The sequence below is a fragment of the Cladophialophora psammophila genome, assembly GCF_000585535.1.
Source record: "Cladophialophora psammophila CBS 110553 chromosome Unknown aczJe-supercont1.5, whole genome shotgun sequence".
Classification (NCBI taxonomy): Eukaryota; Fungi; Ascomycota; class Eurotiomycetes; order Chaetothyriales; family Herpotrichiellaceae; genus Cladophialophora; species Cladophialophora psammophila.
Window position 1 is genome coordinate 792,462 of NW_006912926.1, and position 22,478 is coordinate 814,939.

The window sequence follows — 22,478 nt, forward strand, 5'->3', positions numbered from 1 at the left end:
CCTGCTCAGGGGCAATAGCCTGCTCAGGGGCAATAGCCTGCTCAGGGGCAATAGCCTGCTCAGGGGCAATAGCCTGCTCAGGGGCAATAGCCTGCCCAGGAGCAATGGCCCGCCCAGGAGCAATAGCTTGCTTAGAGATGGTAGCCTGTTCGAGACTGGATCGGCCATAATCGACAGAAGGCTGACCAGGTGGTAATTGTTCCTCCGAAGTCAACTCCAATGTCCGAGAAGATTGCGAAGGAAACCCATATGTCCTGCTAGAGTGCGTATCTCTGAAAGGAGCGCTATTTGCTGCAGGAAGAATGGCGGAATCGTTTTGTAAACCTGGGCTCGAGGAACTGTCTTCCCTTGCTTCCATCGGCTTAAGGGCGTCTGGTTGCTGCTGTTCACCAGAGGGATCTTCCGTGATGTCCGGAATTTCCTGCTCCGATTGCTGTTGCTCCTGCGAGTGGTCTTCTAACATTTCATGGTCTATGGGCCCAGTCGGTGGCCTCGGCGACATTCCCTGAGGCCAGACCAGGTGTGAGGCAGCACTATCAGGCGCTTCGACAATTATCCTGTCCAAGGTTTGTGCTGGAGTGTCATGTCGATGTGGAACTTGGAGATTCGCAATATCATTCATGACCGTATCCATTGGCTCCTGTGCAGACTCCGCGACCTCATTGGTGTCCTGGCCGTCAGACTCATTGAGGCACTCATCTTCGTAGCAAAACGATGCCCTGTAGATACTGTCAATAGCCTCGGCCGAGACTTGCACCGACATCAGCAATTCATTTTCAGGGTCAGGAAATATCTTGAGAGTAGAAGGCCGGCTACGACCAAAAAAGGCCATGAAGGTATCTCGGGAGACAGCAAATGCTGTGACACTATTGTCAATATCTTCCGCAGTCAACGTACGGTAGATGTTCGTGAGGTGCAGATCCCTCTGGTTAGATTTGTAGGCAAGCTCAAACATGCGTCCACACCGGCGCCTTATGTCGAATTTTTGGTGCACTGGGATAGTCACTCTGGGATACCTTCGAACAGGGGTCATGGCTTCCTCGATATTCACAGAGTGTTGCGCGCTCATGACAACAGACGTATGAAAGCCGAGAGAGCGAGCAAGCTCCGCCAGTCTCAACCAAGCCTCGGTAGGAGAACGAGGTGGCAACAATGATGATCTTCTGTTTTCCCGTCGGGGCTGAAGAGTATCCAGGTCGTGAAAGTGTCTGAGAGCATGAAGCCAGAGTTTCCGGTAGGCTTCAGCGAATTCTTCTTGCTTTTGGTGCTCCGAGCCAACATAACATTGCCAAAGTGCTCGGCGAATCGTTGTATGTGATTTGGAAGGTAAAAGCCGTCTGATTACTCTGCTGGGTGGTTCTAACCACATTGTGTCTTCCAGGAATGTCCGTATTGACGGAATGATATGGCCGACTTTGCAACATCTTTCTTGAATACCCACCCTTTGATCTTCATTGGCTACCCAGAAAAATGCTGAACGATCGTTGATACTGCGACGGATATGCCCTCGATCGATTCTCGAGTAGTGCGGAGAGCGACCTTCAAGGCACCTGATGGTGTATGCATCAACATAAAACGGAGCATCTCCAAGCAAGAACTCCCAGGTCCGTTTTATGTGTCGTAAGTATTCTGTGAGTTCCTACAGTTCGTGTAAATAGGTGATGTAGCACAATTCCCAAGTGTAGGACTTGAGGGTACCTCTGTGCAGCGCAGGGTGAGAATTCGATGGAAGGTTCCCAACCTGAAGTCCTGCCATAGACCTTCTAGGGGAAAGAGAGATACAAATGCGTCCACAAGAGGAAATAATCGTTGTTGTCGAAGGAGTTGCCGTAGATCACGAATCTTGCTAGGATTCGCCGCAAGTCTGGTCAACCAGAGTTGGCATTGTTCTGGGTCGTCCCCCCGTCGTTGGCAAATTTCGCGGAATATAATCCCATCGCTGTATGGTTGCGTATTTTCGTATTGAATTAAATGTTCAAATTGAAGCCGGGAAGGTATTTCTAGATAGGCTCAGTGTGGGTCCCCAAAGAAAAAGCATGGTGTGCTTACGCTCTTTGAGGTAGAAGTCAACGCCCCACCACTGATCTGGCGGGGGCATAACAATCTGGCATGCGGCCAGCCGATGGCGCCCATGTAGATACCTCAATCGTACTCCTTCACGGAGTTCAAGGGGTGGCAGGGCCAATTGATTGAGCTCCCGTATGCTGATACCCTCTTTGAGTGTCCTCCACTCATCTCGGGTTAAAAGGACTCGTATTCGGTGGCTCTCATCAAAGGGTCGACAGCGACCGTTCGAGAAAATATCCACTAGCGGTTTAAGCTTTGAGGGGTTCAGTGACAATTCGGGACCTTGGGTAGGAACAAGGGAGTCACACCGAATGCGCGCACTCCCCAAGTAGGCTTTTCGCCAGATATTCTCATCCGCCATGGTTGCTGACAGTTGAAGAAATCGACCCCAGGGGATTCGACAATCCTTGTACTATTCGTTACGACGGACGTGCATAGTTCTTTCGCCACACCTCTCCCCCTTTTCCCTCCCCAACCCCCCCCCCCCCCCACCACACCACCCACCAACCAGCCTAAAACAGCCTCATAAAACTCGCCACGGCCCAAAGATTGTTGGAACAGCTGAAACGGACAATCATGGATCAAACTTGTAAACATCTTGCCTGGTTAGAATTCGTCCACGCACGGGTTGAACGCCACATCATCTGCAACCAGCGCTTGCAAACGCTAGCAAATCATCTGCCGGATAAGGATTCGAAATACCCGAGCATCGCGTTGCTCCTCGGCCACGATACAAAAAACAAAGTCCTGCGTGACCTTCTGCCCAAAGGTTCTTTGAAAAAACAGCAAGCAAATGCGACATCTCTCAATCTCCGTCCAGATACGCAGTCATCAAAATCACCTTATCCCATTTACTATGCAGACTTGGACCCCACTGAGCATACATGTAGTCTAGAGCTGGGGAACAAAACCGGATGTCATGTCCAACAACATTTTCAGGTCTCCTGGGTCCCTGAGTCTCAGCAAAACCTGCTGGATGTCGTGATCTCGAGGCTGTTGTTTCTGTTCACGGATGTAATCTGTTTATTTGCAGACGATCTTGGCGGCCTCGAAACAACGAGAATATTCCTGACAAATTGGACTCTGCTGGCCATCGGGTCACATATAGGCCCTCCCTTACGGCCCCGGGTTTTAGTGGTCCAAAGAGACTCTGGGAACCCGATGCAAACACTGGAAAGAGACTTGTTCCTTTCCGATTTGACTCGAGATGTCGACATTAACAGGGTCTTTGCCAGCGTAAAAGTTGTTACGCTGCCACAAAAGTATCAGACCTCCCAGCGTCGACGACTTAGTTTCATCCTCGAGCTTGCAAATAGCTTGGATAGTGCGCGAGGGGACCGAATGGCAGCGTCCATGCTTTTCGCCGCCACCCATCAAGCAGCCCTTTTCAGACGGGCACTAGTCAACGTCACGAGAACAGCAGCAACACCGTTCAATTTCATACAAGCGGCCAGACAGGGGAACGAGGTCCGATCCGACCTTGTGGAGCATACTGAAAACGTCCTGAGGGTGTCCCAAAAGCTTCCTACCGGTGTTGTTGTGTTAATGATAGCATCCAGCGCGATCCTAGACGCTTACCCAAAAGGAATGCACGGTGAGTGCAGGAGCGGATGCGGCCCAAGTGGAGCTACGCTAACTTCCACGTAGGCTTCGATCCGAAGTTGTTATTTAGAACCTTGTACAAGTCGCTGTACCGCTCAGCTCTTTGTCGCGTCTCGACTTCCACTCCGGACGATGTGTCCAACGAGATTCAGGAAAGGTTCTGTGCTCTTCGAGCTGAAATGGTCAACAATGGAACCTCTTCTGCTGACATCCATCTGTCGACGCTGCGGTCGCTGCAACCGTCTTGGTCATTGTTAAAATCCAATCAGACCTGTCTCGTCTGTCTGGTCCAGAGTCCAGAGCATGTATTATCCTGCGGACATGCTTTGTGCGAAAATTGCATCAAGAGATTTGGGTGCGAGGTGTCTTTGAGATCCGGGCTTCATAGCAGCTACGAAATCAGGGAATGTCCGGTCTGCGGTAAACGGGAAAGGTTCCTTGTGCGTTTGAAACCTCCGACTGCTGGCTTCCGAATTCTGAGCATCGACGGCGGAGGTCTCAGAGGAATTGTCCCCCTAGAGACACTGTCTCTACTTCAGCAGCTGGCTCAGTCCGACTGCCCTATTCAAGAACTTTTTGACTTGGCGTATGGAACAAGCATAGGTGAGTCTCCATCATGAACTTTAGGTCAATATCCTGATATTTCCAGGGGGCATCATTGTTTTGGGACTTTTCGTGAAGAAAATGACAGTAGAGCAACTTCTGTACTTTTTCAGGAGCTTTGCTCATACGTTGTTTGGGGCACGCCGCTCGAAGGACGATTCCTCTCTGTTACCTCGCGCTCTCAAGAGTCTTCTCACCTCTAATAGCATGTACGATACTGGGCTCTTTGAGCAAACCCTGATCTCTCAATTCGGGCCCAACCGTCAACTATTTGACTATGAAGGCCCCACAGCTTCCGGTACTAAGGTCGCGGTGACAGCCGTCAAAGTAAGCGAAACATCAACGCCGACACGGATCTTCACAAATTACAACGGTAGCAGGCGTCGACAATCAGAAAGCGGTAAGAGAAAGCGCCACTCCTGTTCTCAGGTCATCTAACAGGGTCTAGGATATCGATTCGAGCGTCCATTTAGGGCGGACCAGGAGCCGTATGTGTGGCAAGTGTAAGTGTGACGCTCTATGTTTCGACGATCAAAGTATTCTAATCTCTTGTAGGGCAAGAGCAACCTCCGCCGCCCCGATGTGAGTACCTAGACCCTTTCCCTTCGACTACGATGGAATTCTAACCCTCTTAGTTATTTTAGAGCTATCAAAATTCCCTCCTTGGGCATCTATCGGGATGGTGGCGTGAGCCATCACAACAATCCTATCAACATCGCATTATGGGAGAGCCGTTATATTTGGCCTTCAGTGATACGACCTGACGTGGTGCTTTCTCTTGGCACGGGCTACGAAGAAACGAGCCAATCTCCCCTTGTGAAGACCCCTAAGATCTCTTTCCCGTGGTCTTTCTCATTCTCTGTGAAGGATACTCCATTGCACTGTCTCATAAGCTCGTTTAAGGGTGAGCTAGATGGTCAACGCACATGGAGGGAGTTCATGAATCACCGGCCTGAACACGAGAAACCCGACTATTTCAGATTAACGTTGGAACTGCCCGGTCCAGAACCTGCTATTGACGACTACGACTCCATCGAAGTCCTTTCCTCCGCAGTTCGGCTCCAGCCCAGCGGACCAGAGACACGACGCGGTGTCCTCATGGCACTTTTGATATCAAGTCTTTTCTTTGAACTCCAGGAGATGCCCTCTTACGGCGACGGGATGTACTATTGCCACGGCTCGGTTCGGTGTCGTTCTTCAGGGGCACTGAAGTCCTTACTTAAACTCCATCCTCTCGGAAATCTCGAGCTGTTTAAAGACGGAAACAGCCTCGGTGTATTTTTGAGCGAGCAAGACATCTGTGGGACCTGTCGACGTTATCGCAAACCAGTGCACTTCTTCGTGAAGGACCTAGACGACGAGATTAATTTATGCGTGAAATGGGATATAGACCAGACAAGGAAAATCAGTGCTATGCCCCGCAGAGTCTCCTGGTTTGTGGACAGACAGGGTCTCGACATGCCCTTTGGATCTGCGACCGATCCGGGCGTAATCTACGAAGAATGTGGTGGTTGCGCACCGAGCGAACAGAAATTGCCAACATGGACACCGGGGCCATTAAGGACAAAGAGAAAGCGGTCATATGAAGTTATGGATGTAGAGCCGCACAAGAAGCGCAGCAAACGATAGTGAAGGATTCCGTACAAGTCCGCAGTTTACTCTTGCCCTGAAGTGAGCGTTGCTGCCTTTTCAGCATCTGCCTTAACCATGTCGATGAATGACTGCAGTTCGTCGACTCTTCCATAGAGTTTCCTGTATTCTTTCTCCATAAACGCACCCAGGTGGTCCAGACGTTGAAATATCTCGGCAATGTTGAGTGAACGTAGACGATGCATTTCCTCTTCTAACCGTGCCATTCTCTCCATGAGCGACTCGAACTGGCGCGCGTACAACACGGTTGTTGGTTGAGCATCGAAGCGTTGTTCATGGTCGGAAGAAACTTCCTGACCTCTCCTTCGGATGTCGTCATGAGGGTAGGTTGTGAATGGAGATGGATTCACGGAGTTTCGTCGTGTGGATCTAGTCGGCGGCGACATCTTTGCCGTCGATAGTTGCCCAACGGCCACCCTCGGAATGCTTCCCGCCTTCTGCAGGACAGTTGGACGGTCGATGTACAATGTCGAAGGTGCAGATGTCTGCTCTGTGAGAGGGGCTGATGGGTTGCCTTGGGGTAGGTAACGATCTGCTCCCGCAGAGGGAGCAACCTGCTCTGTCGCAGAGATCGATTGGGTGCTGTGCGGCAGGTAACGATCCGAGTTCACAAGGGGCATATCAAGAGAAGCCTCGTCAATGAAGTCCGGAGTATCGAAGGAGCCGAACGATGACAGGGTGGGTGTCTCAGTATCCATGAGATGCCGCCAAGAATGAGTGCTCATTTTGGTTGGTAAACTAAGCTGAGCTTTGAAGGAGAAGGTGGCCAGCGTTCGATGGACAGCAGATTGCGCCCTGTAGATCCCTGGCAGTGTTTATTTGAGTCTTTAATAAAGTGCATCTCTTCCAAGCAGGGCGGCGAGCCCAAGTAGTAATCGTCGGCCCAACCAATTGTTTGTAAGTATTTGCCGCCAGCGCTTGCGGCATGAAAATAGCTTTCCTAGGTCGGAGAGGGGGTAGACCCACCACACCCCTCAATTCGTAGAACTACGTAATGCAGCCTTTGGCGGCTGGGGGCTTAAATCTGGTCACCACCCACCCTGCCCTTTCACATGCGGTCCTACACTCCCATTTGCCTCCCATAAAACCTAGCTTTCACTTTGGACTTTGATGTTAGAATACTCTTGCACAATGCTCAATCATGGAGCCGATGAATCAAACGACAACTGTTACAGAAATCGACTCTGCTCCCCAACATGACGTAGCGGCCGACAGCAGAGCAGCAGATAGACGACACCTTGATCGGTTAGACATCCTGCATAATTTGCAGGAGCAAGCTGCATGTCTTGCAACTAGGCTCGGTGGGCTGTCAGGGGTTCTATTGGAGGGCCTGGATCAGCTTTGCAGGGCCTGTGGATCACGGGTTCGCCGGGAAGCCCTTTACACGGAAGAAATCAATAGTATCATGAGCATGTGGGCCGATGAACAGTCTCGCCACGAAAAGACCAGGAGCGATCTCGAACACTGCCAAGCTCTGCTCAAGGCCACCGATGCTGCATATCGCTACCTCTGCATTGCCGGTGTAGCCGAGGAAGGTGTTCAGCACAGTTTTTCGACACTTCCCGACCAAGTGCTCTGGACCCACCAGTTCGAGAAGACAAGCGAAGAACTGCATGCGGAGGGCCAGAACCTCGATTTACGCCGTTCACGACTCCGACAAAGGGCACGCCATTTCATACTGTCAATCAGAAAATACGAAGAGTTCGCCCGAAAACTCCGTGCCGAAATGGATCGATATTCGGAGTGGCTGGATTCGAGGGCGCAGTTGTTACAACGTAACTACGAACGGTATTGCGAGATTATGGCTGAGAACTGCCAGCCCCCTCTCTTGTTGTACCAAGGTGGTGAGGAATTGGCCCACTTAAAGGATGCCTTCTCAGCAGCAACAGCCGAACGGGAGGAAGCAGCCAGAAGAGGTAAAGAAACTTCGTATTTTGACGGCAGACCCGATATGCTTGAGGATATGTTTGACATATTGTCCTAAGAACAGCGGCAGTTTTGTGAAACTTCGGGCCCTCCACCTAGAGTAGTGTCGGATGGACTTTTGGCTACTGTGTACCATAGTGGACCCACACTATCCCTCATCCCGCTCGCATGAGGGGCAAAGAAAATGCATTGTTTCGTCGCTGCTCCAGGGAGTTCAAGCCAATAGCATCCACCACCCTGACCCTACATGACTCAAAGCTCCTTCCTTGCTGCCACATCATTTGCTTGTGAGCCATTCCGAAAATTGTTTGCTCGGCATCAGCGGCGAGAATTGAACCGTGCTTTTCTTGAATGGAACCGTCGCAAGTCCCTGGAGCATTCTGAGGCTTTGCCAATCCGGCAAGTGCTGCTTCTCGCTCGAGCTGGGTTGAAGTCGGGACATTGACGCATATGTGGTGATGTCTGAGTCACTGTCCGACTCAGATGCGTCTTCCCTTCCCGTCTTCGTAACCGTAACACTGTCGGCCTCTGCTGGACGTGTCACCTGTGTGACGATCGGTGGGGGGTCGTAAGTTGACAACTGCAGGACGGTTAAGAGGAGCTAATTTAACAAGCTGGCCAGGGTAATACTCACAAACTCTTCCAGGGGAAATGGCCACACATCTTTAGGAGCGTTAGCACTGACAGAGACGTGCCATTGCTTGCGATGCGGCTGATATATTAGACCTAGGAAATATGCGCCGGTCTTTTCGCTCAGCTCATTGCCTTTCCTCCAGATGGTGTCCCTTCTATTCTTGAAGGTCTCCTTGCGGCCAGGCCCTCTTTTAGAATAGGAAGACGTAATGCTTCGCTTGAAGTTGACTTTAGGTGCCTTGGTCGCTGAATGCTTTTTCGTTTTCGCCATATTCCGCAACTTCTCGGGAGAGTCTGCCTGTGCAAAACTGCCTGCTCGAGAGGACTCTGATCTTAAGAGACGGGAGGGTGTTGGCTAAGTCTGGGGTGTACTTTTATATTTTAATCGAAAGGAGTGGCCCTCCGCGCGCTTGCAATGCACCATCAGCCCGCCGATATCCAATCGCAGATGCAGTTCGAGGACCTGTAGCTGCCAATTGACCTCAATGAACGTAACCTTCAGCGCCCAAACGAACGAGCCCAACTAATGCGGCTTTTGCACATACACCACCCACCCTTTCTTCCCAACCACCCCCCCTCCCCCGGGCCCCTATTTACAGATGCATTGAGCACTATAAGTTACGTGAGAGATGAGGATATCTCTTATCGTTAGGAACTGTGCGCTCGTCGCAACCCTTGACCAATGGAAGTAATCATATTCTATGCAGCCGCCGCGGGTGGAATCCTCCTATTATTCCTAGCTCGGAACCTAGCTGGGTGGTTAGTACGAGCTCCGCGCGTCCGTTCCTGGGCATTCCGACATCTCCATACCACTCTTTTCCGACGGCGGCCGACACATTCACCTATCTCCAGGATTGAAGCGATGTTGCACATGATCTATTGGGGCGGCACGATGATTTACAATTTCCTGGGTATTCAATCAGCGGCCGATGCGAGCACAAGAGCCGGCGCTTTGACGACGCTTAACATGATTCCTTTACTCTTCGGCGGACGCATTAGTGCTGCCGCCGATGCCATCAATGTCACGCGTCGAACGTTGGACAAGATCCACAAGACAGTGGGCACAATGACCGCGGCACAGATGGGTTTGCATCTGGCTTTTGAGGCGGCGACTCGCCGACTTCGATTCGACACGGTTGGTTGCCTGTCTATTCTGGTAGGCACTGTGTTCGCTTGACCTTTGCCAAATCTCGACCCATGCTAACTGCTGCAGGCTACTATCTGTCTTGGGCTTATGACCGTTCTTGGCCTTCCTGTCACAGAAGGGTCAACACGCCACTTTTTCCACATAGTTCACAAGCTATTGGGCGCCGCTCTCCTTACGAGCTTGTGGTGGATTGCACCACCACATTCACCTAATCGAGTTTTTATCTACATTGCAGTTGGCTTGTATGGGCTTGCAGTTAGCGTGTGCCTGTGGAGAACGTTTGCACGGTCCTTCTCGGTCTCCACTGGCTGGTCGACAGCGAAGGTGAGAAAGGAAGAGGGTCTCTTCGTCCTGGACGTATACCTCCCTCATCCAATGGAGGTTCACGCCGGGCAGTACTTGTATATTTGGTCACCACCTTTGTCTCCACTCTCGATGCTTCATCCCCACTGCTTTGTTATCGCTTGGTGGGAAGGCACAAGCGAAAGCACGTCTTCAATATCCTTATTGGTGGAGGAGCGCCGAGGTCTCGCTAACAAGCTGGAGAGCTCTATGTTGGTGGAAAAGGAGCTCAGACTCGGGATCGACGGTCCGTACGGAATGCACAGGGACAGCTCTAGATACGAGACCCTGATGTTGTTTGCCACCGACTCGGGAATTGCAGCTCAACTCTCGCTGCTAAAAGAAGCTGTGAGCCAACACCAACAGCAGAGGACTGCCAATAAACGCATTGTCTTGGTATGGCAAGTTGAAAAGGAAGGCATGTCATATCCCCACGGCTTACACTTTCGCAAATTCTGACTTCAAGCCATAGCCTACGAAGTGTGGCCAAAAAATTGGATGGAAGAGGTCTTGAACATGACTACGGCATCGGTGGGCCCATCGCCCTGACTTGTAAACTCACGTATTCGGACCTTTGAGGACTGACACCCGGACAGACATTCCAAGCCCTGTTATACGTGACAGGTGGCTTCAAAAGCCCTGATTGGCACAGAGGTGAACCGCCGGACTACGGGCGGAGAATCAAGAAATACTATGAGTCCGCAAACCTAGAGGAAATCTTGAAACATGAGTTGCAAGAGGGCGGAGGGCCTGTGCTGATCACTGGTAAGTGAGAATCCGGCAATGTGGAAATGTCACTGTTGACGGCTGGCAGTCTCAGCTCAGGCCAACATCCGAGAGCAATGGCGTGAAGCTTCCCAGAAGGTCTGTAGAGACCAGGAGGTTTGCAGAAATCGGGTTGTTTGCTACCAGGAGCTTGATTTTCAACCATGATAGTACGCTAGGCGGATTTTGCAATTTCGAGATGATGGATTGCCCGTTTCTCCCTTCCTCATTTACATCTATTGTATATCTCCGTCCGAGTTGTGTAGACTGGTCTCTCGATCTTTGGATCTCTCCTTTGGCGAGATCTGTCGTACCTATATGACGGCCTGGTTTCACGTCTGGATCTAGATACACGTAGAGCCAATTTGATCAAACTCTGAAAACTAGGCTTCTGTGAACCACGCCGCAGCCATAAAGGGCACTCTACTCGATCACCACTTGTGTCCTTCAGTGCTCCTCCCTCATAACGTAGACCGTGAGCTGCATCGCTGGCTAGATGGACGCAAGCCACACAGTATCGACGTCGACATCTGGAAAGGTGACTGTAAAATTGTTCTAATCGAATCATCTCCCTATCGGTGACCAGTCGGGAGTATGAAGGAGGCAACAGAAACCGAACACGCTTGGCGAATGGTTTTTGAGGAATGTTCTTGATGGTGTTGGAGAACTGTCTTTCAGACTTGGCGGGATAATGTCGGTAATATTGTGTGGCCATTTGCAGTTATTCACAACTATTCACGCAGCACAGTTTCTTTACTTTGGATAAATAGATAGTGCACTGTAACAGCGTCGAACATAGCAGGCCTAATATCTATCTTGCTTGGCCTCTGATTTATCTGCGAGCACCTGAGGGGATCGACCAGAGTAACAGAGTCTCCGCTCGAAGGCAAAGTGCTATTTTCGACAATCCACCTCGCTAGGGAGCGGATTACTGTTTTACACCCTACCCTACGTACCTTATCCGGCATCCCCCTCCCCTGGGCTATTGTGGTAGTTTTGCCCCCCACCCCCCTTCTCCCCCTCTTTTTTTTCCCCTCCCTGTTCGGGGGGGAGGAGAGGGGGTGGTTGTTGTTGTTAAGAAGAGGAAGAGTAATGACTGGAATTGGCTTATTGCGCTAGGAGCCTCGGCTAGGTAGAGTTCACGTGACTCACCAACATCGATACCTTAAAGGGCAGCAGCCTTATTATATTTGACCCTTGGCTATGGCGCCGTACGGTAGATGGCCCCTACGGGGATAGAGCTTCGCCCGGGCCAACATTTTTCCGCCCATTTGATTTCGCGCAACACTGTACTGACAACTATTTCTTCCGCTGTAACATAGAAAATAAGGACTCTGGACGGCTCGTGAGATTCTAGAATATTTGAAGAACGTTTTTATTTGAACCACTATAGACCAAAAAATGCTTGTACCTACAGAGCTTCTGGTGCACCTCCGCTCCGTACCACAAATCGTCTATTTCTCGACACATAAGCGAAAATCGACAGTTCAATGATTCGAGCCCTCAAATTCCCGAACTAGTGCCTCTTGAGGTAGCCGGAGGATTTTGCCAGCCGGCACCGTGTTTGCATAGCGGAAATAGATGTCGAAGTTGTTGATCTCGCTGATATGGGCCGATAAGGCAATAGGTAAATGCGTTGTATCCCCGTTCAATTTGTAACTGACTGTAGCCTTCACCTGTGGAGCAGTCGCGGTAACGAGAACGTGAGACAGCTCTCCTGCCACCAAGTAGGAAACATTATATTGCCCCCGACTAACGCGAAGCTGTATGTACAACAGGCGTCCTTTGTCCGTGTTCAGTCGAAGCATTAGACCCATTGCACAGAGGTGGTGGTGTAAAAGAGATGGCGTACTCAATAAAATAGCAAATTCTGGCCTTTGAAGTCTCTCACAAGCTTTGAGGCAGACGGTAGTAAGCAATTCTGCAAATGCAAGACGTTCTTCACTGTCGATTGCAAGCTCGATCGCATCGCTCTTCCAGATTGGCCACATATATGAGGCCCAGATCAGGTTCGATTCGTTGTTTTGAAGACCACAATAGGATCGAGCGCCCTCTGTTAATGCTTCGAGGACGGTTCTGTCGTTCACAACCACCAGAGGAATGTGGTCCACAAGAGCCACGGAGTACTTTTCGACAGTGCGGACAATAATCGGTTTCCTCTTACTGAACGAGATGGTTGCATTCGTGCTGATAGGTGGTCCGGTAAAGGGAGCTCTCAGTGTTGCAATGATAGAGCCTTGTTTCCAGTAACGGGCATCCCAGATATGAGACATGAGCTTGTTGTTGTCACTGATTTCTTCCTCAATGGTCTGGGGTTCCTCATCTATGGAAGTTGCGATCTGCTCCTCATCATCGACCTCCACGTTGTTATGAGACTCTGTGTCCATTGCTGAAATATTTGTGTGTGAATGGCAACTGATCTTGGGAAAATGGGGTGAGTTCTAATGTATTATATAGCACGGCGAGCAGAATGCACTGCCTCAGACGGCCATCTGGTTGAAGATGTCATGACAACCAATTCTGCCTTGTGAGGTCGTCGCAATGGCTCGCGGAAGTGAAAGTGGGCTCGCTCCTGTCATGAGACTCGACGTGTAGGCAGCTCGCAGCGACAATGTCTCAGGCTGACCGCTGGCGTGGTCCAATTCTCGACAAATAAGGATTGGGTGGCGTGGTTGAAAGAGAGAATAGAATCAACAAGCTTCATGCGCCTTGTCTAGATGACTCCTGGAGACGTGGGTAGCGAGACATCTCGGTCATGGCTGTGTAGCTTCACAGTGCGTTGCATAGAGATTCCGGCGTCTCTAGAATAGTCTGAGATGTGACTATGCCTTGTGATCCTATCCCGTGTACTAATTATGACTCGCTCGCGCCGCCGGGTTCAACGAGCGTTTGGCGTTTTTAGACGAAGTTGTTCACTTCGACTGAGCCTCTGATGCTATGATTCGCTCGAGCAGCTGACTACTCAGGATTGTCGATGGGTCATCCTCTCCCAGGGCTGTACTCTTGAGGCGCAATACCCTCGTAACAAGGACCTTTGCCTCTTGATACTTCGCCTGATCCATTAAAATGATGGCCAGATTAGTGAAACTAGTCCAGGTTTCAAAATGCCCTTCGCCCAGAATTTCGAGGCTCAACTGAAGTTCGGATCGATGTAGGGCTTCCCCTTCCTCATACATCCCTTGTCTACTCAAAAGAGTTGCCAAATTGTTCATGCTTGTCAACGTGACACGATGCGTCCTGCCGAGAAGGCGCTCGCTCAGGCGTAACAGCCTTCGAGTCAGTATTTCCGCGTCCTTGTATTCGCCCCTTCTGGTAAGATGAATAGCTTGTTCGTTCATACGTTCGAATATGTAGAACTGCCTCTCTGGGCTAGTAACACTAATTAGTGGGTGCATGGTCTAAGTATTGGTAGAGGAGACGAGAAAAAGTGATAGAGAGGACACAGATACTGGCTTATTGGTAAGAAGTAGACATTGGCGACGTCGATGGTAGGAGGGGACCGGTGGAGGGGGTGTCAAAGTCGCACCCGGCGCATATACTCAAGCATGGAGTCAGTCCCTTCAGGCTGTTGGAGAGAATAAATATTGGCGTTCCTGGATACCCCGACGATCAGTTCGCACCTAATTTCAATACAAGTCCTCTATCATCAGATCCATATTCCCTATTATGACTATGAAAGTAATAATCTACACTACCCTCATACCACTTCTCTCAACGTCGTCGGTCTTGGCTCAGGCCAACGCGTTCTCACAGGCATCCGAGGCCCTGGCATCAGCAACTTCTGCAATCGCAAATCACCCAGGGAACATATTGGAGATTTACAGCTCCCTGACCTCGAGGTACGGGTCAATACTTGCCAGTGCTACCGACGCCCCAGCGGCTGAGTTTGCTTCGATCACGAGTTTAATTGGCGCGATCGCTACGAATCCTGTCGATAGCGTGCAAAGCCTTGTCGACGACATTCTCAACTGCGGAGCTTCCGCCACTGCACCTGCCAGCACAGATATGAATGTGGATACTAACGGCGGACCAGCAAGAACTGTGGGGGTGCTTGGAGCTATGGGAGCGTCTCTCCTGGCTTTCATTGCAGAATGGTGACAAGGCTCGATGGGGTCATGTCAGCCTCAGCCTTTATCGGCGGTCATAGGATCAGGAAACAGGGGAAAGTCGACCGTGGAGGCAGGTGGAGTCAGCCATACGCGCGAGGCTAGCAACAGTTAGGGTCCGAGTCACGTGAGCGAGGACAACCGCACATAGGGTTGCTATAGTGACAAGGAACGGAATGACAGCCTCGCAGGCTAGTGCCTTTATGAGGCCTTTGTAAAACTCAGTAGACAGGCGACTCTCCGGGACCCTTCGAAATCTAGTATGTTCTCCAATCGAGTCACATGCATTTCATATTACAGCATTGGAAAGTTTAACGGTGGATTATCGTCGATGAGGTGCAACAGACAGAAGGATAAAAGATATAGCAACTGTGAATTGCTTTGTTGAGGAGATGTCTAGTATACTGCAAGACGGAGTGAAGTAAGAAGAAAAGAGCATACTGTAACAAGGTGAAGTGGCTATGGCAGAGGCGGTGGGGAGGGTGTGCTTGTCTAGTCACATGTTCAGACAGATGTTCTAGCACCATTTTAGCTGTGGCTGCCAGGTTTTTTAGGGAACAGTTGAAGAAATTTAGTTTATCACACAGGATCACACAGACAGGCACAGAAAGTGACAGACAGAGTATCTATTGTCCTGATGTTTATTCCACCGCCCTGAGCGCCCCTACCTGTCTCTCCCTGCCGTCAGGCACTGTCGCACGACCTAGCCGCCGACTCTGTGATATTGGCGGTCGTATTCTGTGCCGGCTTCAATCAGAAACGCGTCTTCGACTTACCGATCTGCTGCACAGGGCTCTTTGCGTTGTTGCACGTGGGCGCCGAACCCTGAAGTGCTCTTTTACAATACTTACTGAATTAGCGGTAAACTAAGTACTACTCTGTGCGTAATTAGATTTCATCGCTGATAGGGACCCTCGGCCGAGACGGGGAGATATGTTTTCCTGCTCGCGATTTATGACTACTCTATCCAGCTAGTCTCGCCTTTAGTGCCAACTCAGCGGCAGATATTGTTGACAATTTGCACCCTTAACATAGAAATCCAATACCCTGACAGAAGTACCCTCCTTGTACGCAGTTCATGCCTGTGGTTGGTTAACGCATTGCTGGGTTATCTCCACATTTTGTTGGGTCGTGGAAGGTCGCTGGACGTACAGGAAGGTCGGGACTCGTCACACTTCTTCTTCCTCCACCGACATATCTGGCATCCGGTCTTTGTTCGTTTGGTGGATCTGCGCTTCCGCTTCACTTTCGAGGCCGAAGGAGCAGTGCAAACATCATCAGAACCTCGGGAGGTCAATGTAGTACTTGGGTCTATTGCATTGCCGGAACTGTGACTTCTCGAAACAGTATCAGAATTGGTAGTACATGTTATGGAGCTGGATTCTGGATTGACAACGACTTTCAGCATCAACAACGCACAATGGACATTTTACTTTTCTCTAAGATACTAACTAACCTGTGCTCGCGGCGGTGGTGCGATATTCTGACTCTGAGTGGTTGATAATTGCTGAAATTTCCATGCCGATCTTTCTACATCTCCAGGCATTATATCATTATGGAGAGGACGTCGAGATAAGTTGATATTATAAACAAGCCTAAGCCCTATTCCCCGTTGCTCTCTACCGCATCCCACCCACCTTCCCTTCCCTTACTAAACCAACCCCCGTACCCCCGGTTACGATCCTCGTCGTGAGAAGGATCCGGAAGTGATGGTTGTAGGGAATGTATTCGGTGGCTATGATATATCACGTGATAGATATGCGGCCTTGCTAGCGAGGCTGGATGATTGGTCGACCTTCAACGCCTCGGTCGATGGTCCTATCGCATCAAGTCGATTAGTCACCAAATAACACCCCTCCCCCGGGGGGGGGGGGTTTCCCATGCCTTCTTTTTATTCTCTTTGCTCTCTTATCTGTACCTCCCTTTACCCTGCTGTCCTAATAGACCCCCTCCACCTCTCTTAAGTATAGGCCTTCTTTCTGATTCCTCTTCGAGACTCGACAATTATTGCTACTCCCTGAAATATAAAACCGCTTCCGCCACCACTAGTAATCTACTATTTAGAACTAAGTTTCAGCTTATGAATGGCACCTAAACAATGTACCCGTCTCTGGAGCAATTAGCTGGCGAAGCAGCTCGTCAATTAAATCCATCCACCCATTCAACAATTTCCATGGGATCGAACCTCGATTGCCTGCCGACCAATGATCGGACTGCGGACCCCGAAACTCAACGAGTCCCCAGAATGCCTAGAATCCCATACCTTATCAACAACGAAGGTGCTGCTACAGAGCCACAGCCCTATCACCACTGCTACACACCCACGATCAATCATTTGGACTCACCCGAGGATCAAGAGGCAATTGCCGCACCAGTACCAAGCCCAACGACGCTGGCAGGTCGAGAATCCAAGGCAGCCACCACTCCAGTCAACGTGAGGCAATTTCTAGCAGACCCCCAGGTCATTGTCAATACTGGACCTCGCATCATCTTCGAAACTCGACTTGATCTCTGCGAAGGGAACCCTAGCAAGGACGAAGACTTCAACCAAGGTCAGCTTCTTGAGTTGAACAGAAAGCTAGAGAGCCTGGAAAGATGCACGATTGATTTACAAACTAAATTTGCCATCTATGAAAGGTCGCATAGCGAACTGCGAGAGTGGACAGTTGCGGTGATGAGTGCCAATGGGCTTCTCGCGTCAGGTGAAGAGAGACCAACCAAGAGGAGAAGGACTGCTAGTACTACTGCTGCTGGATTATGGTAGTGCCTAGGTTCGCTCTTCACCCAGTTACAAGATATTCTGTCTTTTTTGCCATTAACCTCTCCTATCCCATGCATGGCGGCTAAAGCGGAGAGTTCAATTTATGTAGTCTGGATCCTCGAGAACTGAGCCACGTTGAAAATCAACCACCCATATCCTAAGTCTGCTGGAATCCGCTCAAGCATTCAATATCTGGAACCCAGCCGTCACTTTCGATTGTCAGCCTCAGTGGGATTGAAACGGATGGCTACAAACCTGGTAAAGAAGATCTTTTCTTCATCAATCAAGATATGGCATTGTGGAGACCGGATAATCAATTGGAGAGAATTTATTTCGTGAAAGGGGATAGGTGGAAAGTAAACTGATGCGATAGAAGGATCCATATAGGAGCATTTTTGGCTTAAAGAGCAACTTGTTTCTCCCAAACTGAATTTCAAGGTCACAGTTATCTCTGGACGAGAACCATCCAGTATTTCGCACCAGACTGAAGTCACATTGCCAGTCCCACCTCTCATCGTGCAGAACACGACCGCGATTTTGGTAGCCATGTGTGAACCCTTTCATTTTGTTCCCTTTTTCTTTTCCAGAAGCTTGAGTTGGGGAGGTCCATGCATATAAGGAAAAGGCCATCGACCATGTGGATAGCCCTTAGCACAAGCAGGTCGCTTAATGCCTGCATACGACTGGTTGCAATTACGGGGATCATCAAACCATAATTACCTCTTACTCGGACATGGGGCCGAAGTGGTCCGGGAGTGCATGTTGAGGTCAATCACTGGTCTAATGGGGTCTCGCTCTTCTGTTTCGATCATTGGCGCAAGGTCCGGGAGCGAGAGGAACAAAACGAATCTATTCCTACCTCGCATCAATTTCGACTTCACCTTGCATTGTCTTCTTTCATTAGTACGATATATAAATCGAATTTAATAATATCTTAGAATTTAATAGTATCTTAGAATTTAATAGTATCTTAGAATTTAATAGTATCTTAGAATTTAATAGTATCTTAGAATTTAATAGTATCTTCGGACGATGATATTAAATAGCGAAAGTTTAAGTTCGTAAAAACTAAAAAGTATATCTAATTACGTCGTTATTATTTCTATAGTATTAGGCCGAACGAAAATAATCTATCCTACTATTCGTAGACTCGAAGTTCTAAGTCTTATAAACGTTAGTTAATAAAGTAGCGATATATCTATTTATATATCTTAATCGTTATATTCTAAGAGGTCTAAACGCTCGCTAATATAACCGTTAATAGTAGGTACCTGTTACGAACAGGCCACAGACGGGGCCAAGGGCAAGGAGGATGAGGCAGGATAGCCGAGTGTGACATATTAGGCCCACCAAGGCTTGGCAACGTGACAGACACATGGCATGTTGGCATGCTGGACATGTTGCGACATGTCAACATGTCTAACATGGCACGAATCTCCTTGGTCTGACAGAAGTTTCTCTGATGCGCGCCCTGCTTGACAGAGGGAGGTAGGTCGCAGATCGCCTCTAATGAAACGCGACAGAGCGTGCCAGAAATTGGATATCGTGGCTAGCATTTTAAGTCAGTCCCTCACAGGAACCGGAATTCCTCTTCGCGCTGTGGGTATAGTCCAGGAGTTGAAGGAGAAAGTTAGAGGGGAACAGCGAGATCTGGTGTAATCTTATCGTCTGAGGAATACAACAGGGTTTAGGTCCGCAAACTCTACGGGTCCGCAAGGGCGCGAAAGTCTTGCAAGTTTGAAAATTTTGCTTATAATGTCTGCAATTTGGAGACAGGAAAGATCCGTTCCAGGGGCCTTGACATCCCAGCTCAAGACAACGTTTGGGACACCCCAACCCCCAACAATTTAATACGTTGTTACAGTGACGTGTCCCTCGTTGCAATGGTGCTATAATCCCTTTCCCACAAGCGGCAGCTCCCCCGGGGCACAAGAAAGACTCCGCTAATATCTAGCCCCGGACTTTGATCCCGTACCAATGCACAGGTGTGACTAGTTCTGTGACAATGTAGTCCTCGATTGGGGTCGGCATTGAGCAACGTGCCAACTGGACAATCTTGTACAGTACTTTCGGGAGATTCAACATGTTAGAGACAAAATTAGGCAGCTGATGCCACGTTAGGATGAACTTATCTTGAAAAGGGGGCTATGAAGCACTCACAAGGCTATTGAACACCGGATTTTGCGGAAAGCGTGCTGCTGTCACATAGACCAACACCAGGGACACAACTGAGCGGCAAAGATTTAAAGCAAGCGACAGCTTTTTTTCCGGGGTCCATGCAGAATTGCTTTTGAATCCGATGTAACCGAGAGCCAAGAATCCTTGAACAATAAGCAAGACGTAGTCGACTGTTACCGAAGAAGCAAAAATCAGGGCCTCTTGTTGGCTTTTGGAGCTAAAGTCATAGAGGTAAGCTCTCTGTTCAATCTATAGAGCGAAAACTTACCCATGAAGAAATGACTGGATTAGAAGAGAAAGCTTAGGGAGAAGCCATAAAAGTAATACGGTACCCCTGAACCAACGCGTGTCTAAGTACACAGCTTCAAATCGAAGCCTCACAATTGTTACAGCCACCGGCCATGAGAGGAATGTATCGACCAAACTCTGAAGAAAGAGGCTCGTGTGCAACAGAATAATAGCGATGAGAGGTTGTCGGTCGAGAAGGACTACCACAGCAATGGCGAATAGAAGCTGTAATCCGGACTCGATGTTTCGTAGGCACATTTTCCATTGGTTCTCCAAGCGCCACGTAACAAAGTGCGCAGATAAATTGACAAGTGTAGAAATCATGTTGAGAATGCTGAGGACCAATGTTGCATTAGCCATGAAGGAATACGAACAAGTGAGCCACGAGTTATATTGAGCGGTGAAGAGAAAAGGCAACAAGAAAGCGAATAGGCCATATTTATTAGCGAGCCCGAAAAGTATAGACTGCGATATGTCTATAACACATTTCCCCTTCCAAGTCAACTTTCGTAGACGGGAGCTGAGGTGAGGGCTAGGATTTTGCACGCCTTTGTGCTAGCGTGGTGGTTCAGCAGCATTTACTTCCCCGTTCGCTTAAAGTTCGCACAGTTGGTCCAATCATGATTTTTTGGGCACTTTCTCGAGAAAGTGCCCAAAAAATCATGATTGGACCAACTGTGCGACTTGTGGGGCCTACTACGGAATTTGAGGGATTAGCAATGACCGCCCAGCTTCTCTGTGCTCATCTTTTTCACCCTTTGACTTATGTCTTCGTCCAGAATGCGTTCTCCAATGGCTGATTCAATCAACTATGCGGACCTTATATCCCATGTCTCGTCCATGTCTCCTGAAGATGTCGAAACAAATCGAACTGATCTTGAGAAACTCTTCTCTGTTGTGTCGAAACAACTAAAGCCACCTAAATATTCATCTTCCCAACGCGATGAACGAGCTATTTACAGTATCGAAACGACAGCTTCGAAATATGAGAGGAAGGCCTCGAAATATGTACACAAACCAAAGAAAAGAAAACGGAAAGCAGATACAGAGCTGTTTCCGGCTCTTGCGATACAATCCTTCGAAGTTGGGACCCAAGGTCTCGTTGAAACAGACTCTCAGTGCCGCGATCTTGAGATCCAAGGCCTCTCTAGGACACACTCTCAGTGCCCCGCCGTTGAGACCCAAGTTGCGGTCAAAAAAACCGCCCTGTATACCCAATTCACGAGAGAGGCTATCCTTAATACTTTCATCTCGAGGATCGGAGAATACCGGCCCGCTCGAGCTGCAGCCGACATTAGCTGGAAGTCAGAAGCAAGCCGTTGTGCGAGCTTACTCGAGGCATACTTCGCCGCGAAATTTATCTACAAGGAATACACTGAGTTCAAGTCAAGCTCACAAAGCAAGGAACCGAGCAGGAGCAAAGGAAGACCCCGAGAGGCTTATCCAGAGTTTGCCCAAAGCTTAAGTATCTCCGACCCAAAAAGCCTTCGGAACACCGTGAGACTCGGGGAATATATTGAACGGGTTTTGTCCCTCCTCCCTGGGGTTCTTATATTTTGGAAGCAATATTCCAACATATCCCGTCTGAGCCGAGATGACTTAAAACATATTCTAACGAGTCTCAGTCCAAACACGAGACGTATATGTTCCGAATACAACGGGCTCATTCTCGACCTATATTCTAGGTATACACAATTCGCTCCAATACTTTGGTCGGCAGACAAATTGAAAGAGTCAAGGGCGGTCATATTGGAGATAATGAGCACGAATCAGCCTGTCACTCACAACAGGTTACCAATTGAGACTATAGATTGTGGTGCGCATCGCAAACGCCAACAGGTAGATGTCTTACCCAGACATCGAATCACTGGGAGTGATAGAGACGACGACCCTCAGAGTGACGGAAGCACTGACCCTACGAGTGACGCTATTAGCGCTGGTCCTCACTCACAGTCTTGGACTGGACAGGAAACTCAAAGGTCACCCGGACCAGTGCAACAAAGTGAGTACACATTCTCAGACTTGGTGCTTGATGGCAAAGGACTCACGCTGTTTCCAGACGAGTCGGTTGGCCCAGCTGATTCTGCTTGTGACAGTACTCAGGTACAAGTGGGCTCCTCAAGCACAAGACGCACAATGACCAATAGAACACCGGGATCAGTTCATGATTCAGGTTTCCAGCCACCAGCCAGCCATGGCTCAAGGGTCACTGAACCACATACACGGACCCAGAACCAAGAAGCAGTGCATCCATTCACAAAGAGCTTCCATATGGAATCACAAGCTCTCTCCGACCCGCAACTTGATCCCACCGTCTCGCCATTTACTCTCGAACAATACGCTCTCTTCGATCCGCAGCTTGATCTGCAGATTGATCCCAGCGTCCCGCCATTTCCTCTCGAAGAGCACG

At 49.4% G+C, this 22,478-nt stretch overlaps 7 protein-coding genes across 7 annotated transcripts; 4 read left to right on the plus strand and 3 right to left on the minus strand.

Annotated features, from left to right (window-relative positions):
- Positions 1 to 131: 131 nt before the first annotated feature.
- Positions 132 to 2,428, minus strand: A1O5_03929 (uncharacterized protein; the record flags this gene model as incomplete). The annotated part of the gene is made up of 4 exons (XM_007744539.1): positions 132 to 145; positions 187 to 1,639; positions 1,699 to 2,000; positions 2,050 to 2,428. 4 exons carry the CDS (start codon positions 2,426 to 2,428, stop codon positions 132 to 134), a joined length of 2,148 nt encoding a protein of 715 aa, XP_007742729.1.
- Positions 2,429 to 2,643: 215 nt separating this feature from the next.
- Positions 2,644 to 5,901, plus strand: A1O5_03930 (uncharacterized protein; the record flags this gene model as incomplete). The annotated part of the gene is made up of 6 exons (XM_007744540.1): positions 2,644 to 3,661; positions 3,715 to 4,272; positions 4,319 to 4,672; positions 4,721 to 4,775; positions 4,828 to 4,854; positions 4,908 to 5,901. The coding sequence occupies 6 exons, from the start codon at positions 2,644 to 2,646 to the stop codon at positions 5,899 to 5,901; spliced, it is 3,006 nt and encodes a 1,001-aa protein (XP_007742730.1).
- Positions 5,902 to 7,063: 1,162 nt separating this feature from the next.
- A1O5_03931 (uncharacterized protein) lies at positions 7,064 to 7,906 on the plus strand (the record flags this gene model as incomplete). The annotated part of the gene is made up of 1 exon (XM_007744541.1): positions 7,064 to 7,906. One exon carries the CDS (start codon positions 7,064 to 7,066, stop codon positions 7,904 to 7,906), a length of 843 nt encoding a protein of 280 aa, XP_007742731.1.
- Positions 7,907 to 9,163: 1,257 nt separating this feature from the next.
- On the plus strand, positions 9,164 to 10,429 carry A1O5_03932 (uncharacterized protein; the record flags this gene model as incomplete). Its single annotated transcript, XM_007744542.1, has 2 exons — positions 9,164 to 9,646; positions 9,695 to 10,429. The coding sequence occupies 2 exons, from the start codon at positions 9,164 to 9,166 to the stop codon at positions 10,427 to 10,429; spliced, it is 1,218 nt and encodes a 405-aa protein (XP_007742732.1).
- A 1,793-nt stretch (positions 10,430 to 12,222) lies between these two features.
- A1O5_03933 (uncharacterized protein) lies at positions 12,223 to 13,122 on the minus strand (the record flags this gene model as incomplete). Its single annotated transcript, XM_007744543.1, has 1 exon — positions 12,223 to 13,122. One exon carries the CDS (start codon positions 13,120 to 13,122, stop codon positions 12,223 to 12,225), a length of 900 nt encoding a protein of 299 aa, XP_007742733.1.
- A 525-nt stretch (positions 13,123 to 13,647) lies between these two features.
- On the minus strand, positions 13,648 to 14,130 carry A1O5_03934 (uncharacterized protein; the record flags this gene model as incomplete). Its single annotated transcript, XM_007744544.1, has 1 exon — positions 13,648 to 14,130. The coding sequence occupies one exon, from the start codon at positions 14,128 to 14,130 to the stop codon at positions 13,648 to 13,650; it is 483 nt and encodes a 160-aa protein (XP_007742734.1).
- Positions 14,131 to 16,939: 2,809 nt separating this feature from the next.
- A1O5_03935 (uncharacterized protein) lies at positions 16,940 to 17,605 on the plus strand (the record flags this gene model as incomplete). Its single annotated transcript, XM_007744545.1, has 1 exon — positions 16,940 to 17,605. The coding sequence occupies one exon, from the start codon at positions 16,940 to 16,942 to the stop codon at positions 17,603 to 17,605; it is 666 nt and encodes a 221-aa protein (XP_007742735.1).
- Between the last annotated feature and the right edge of the window lie 4,873 nt (positions 17,606 to 22,478).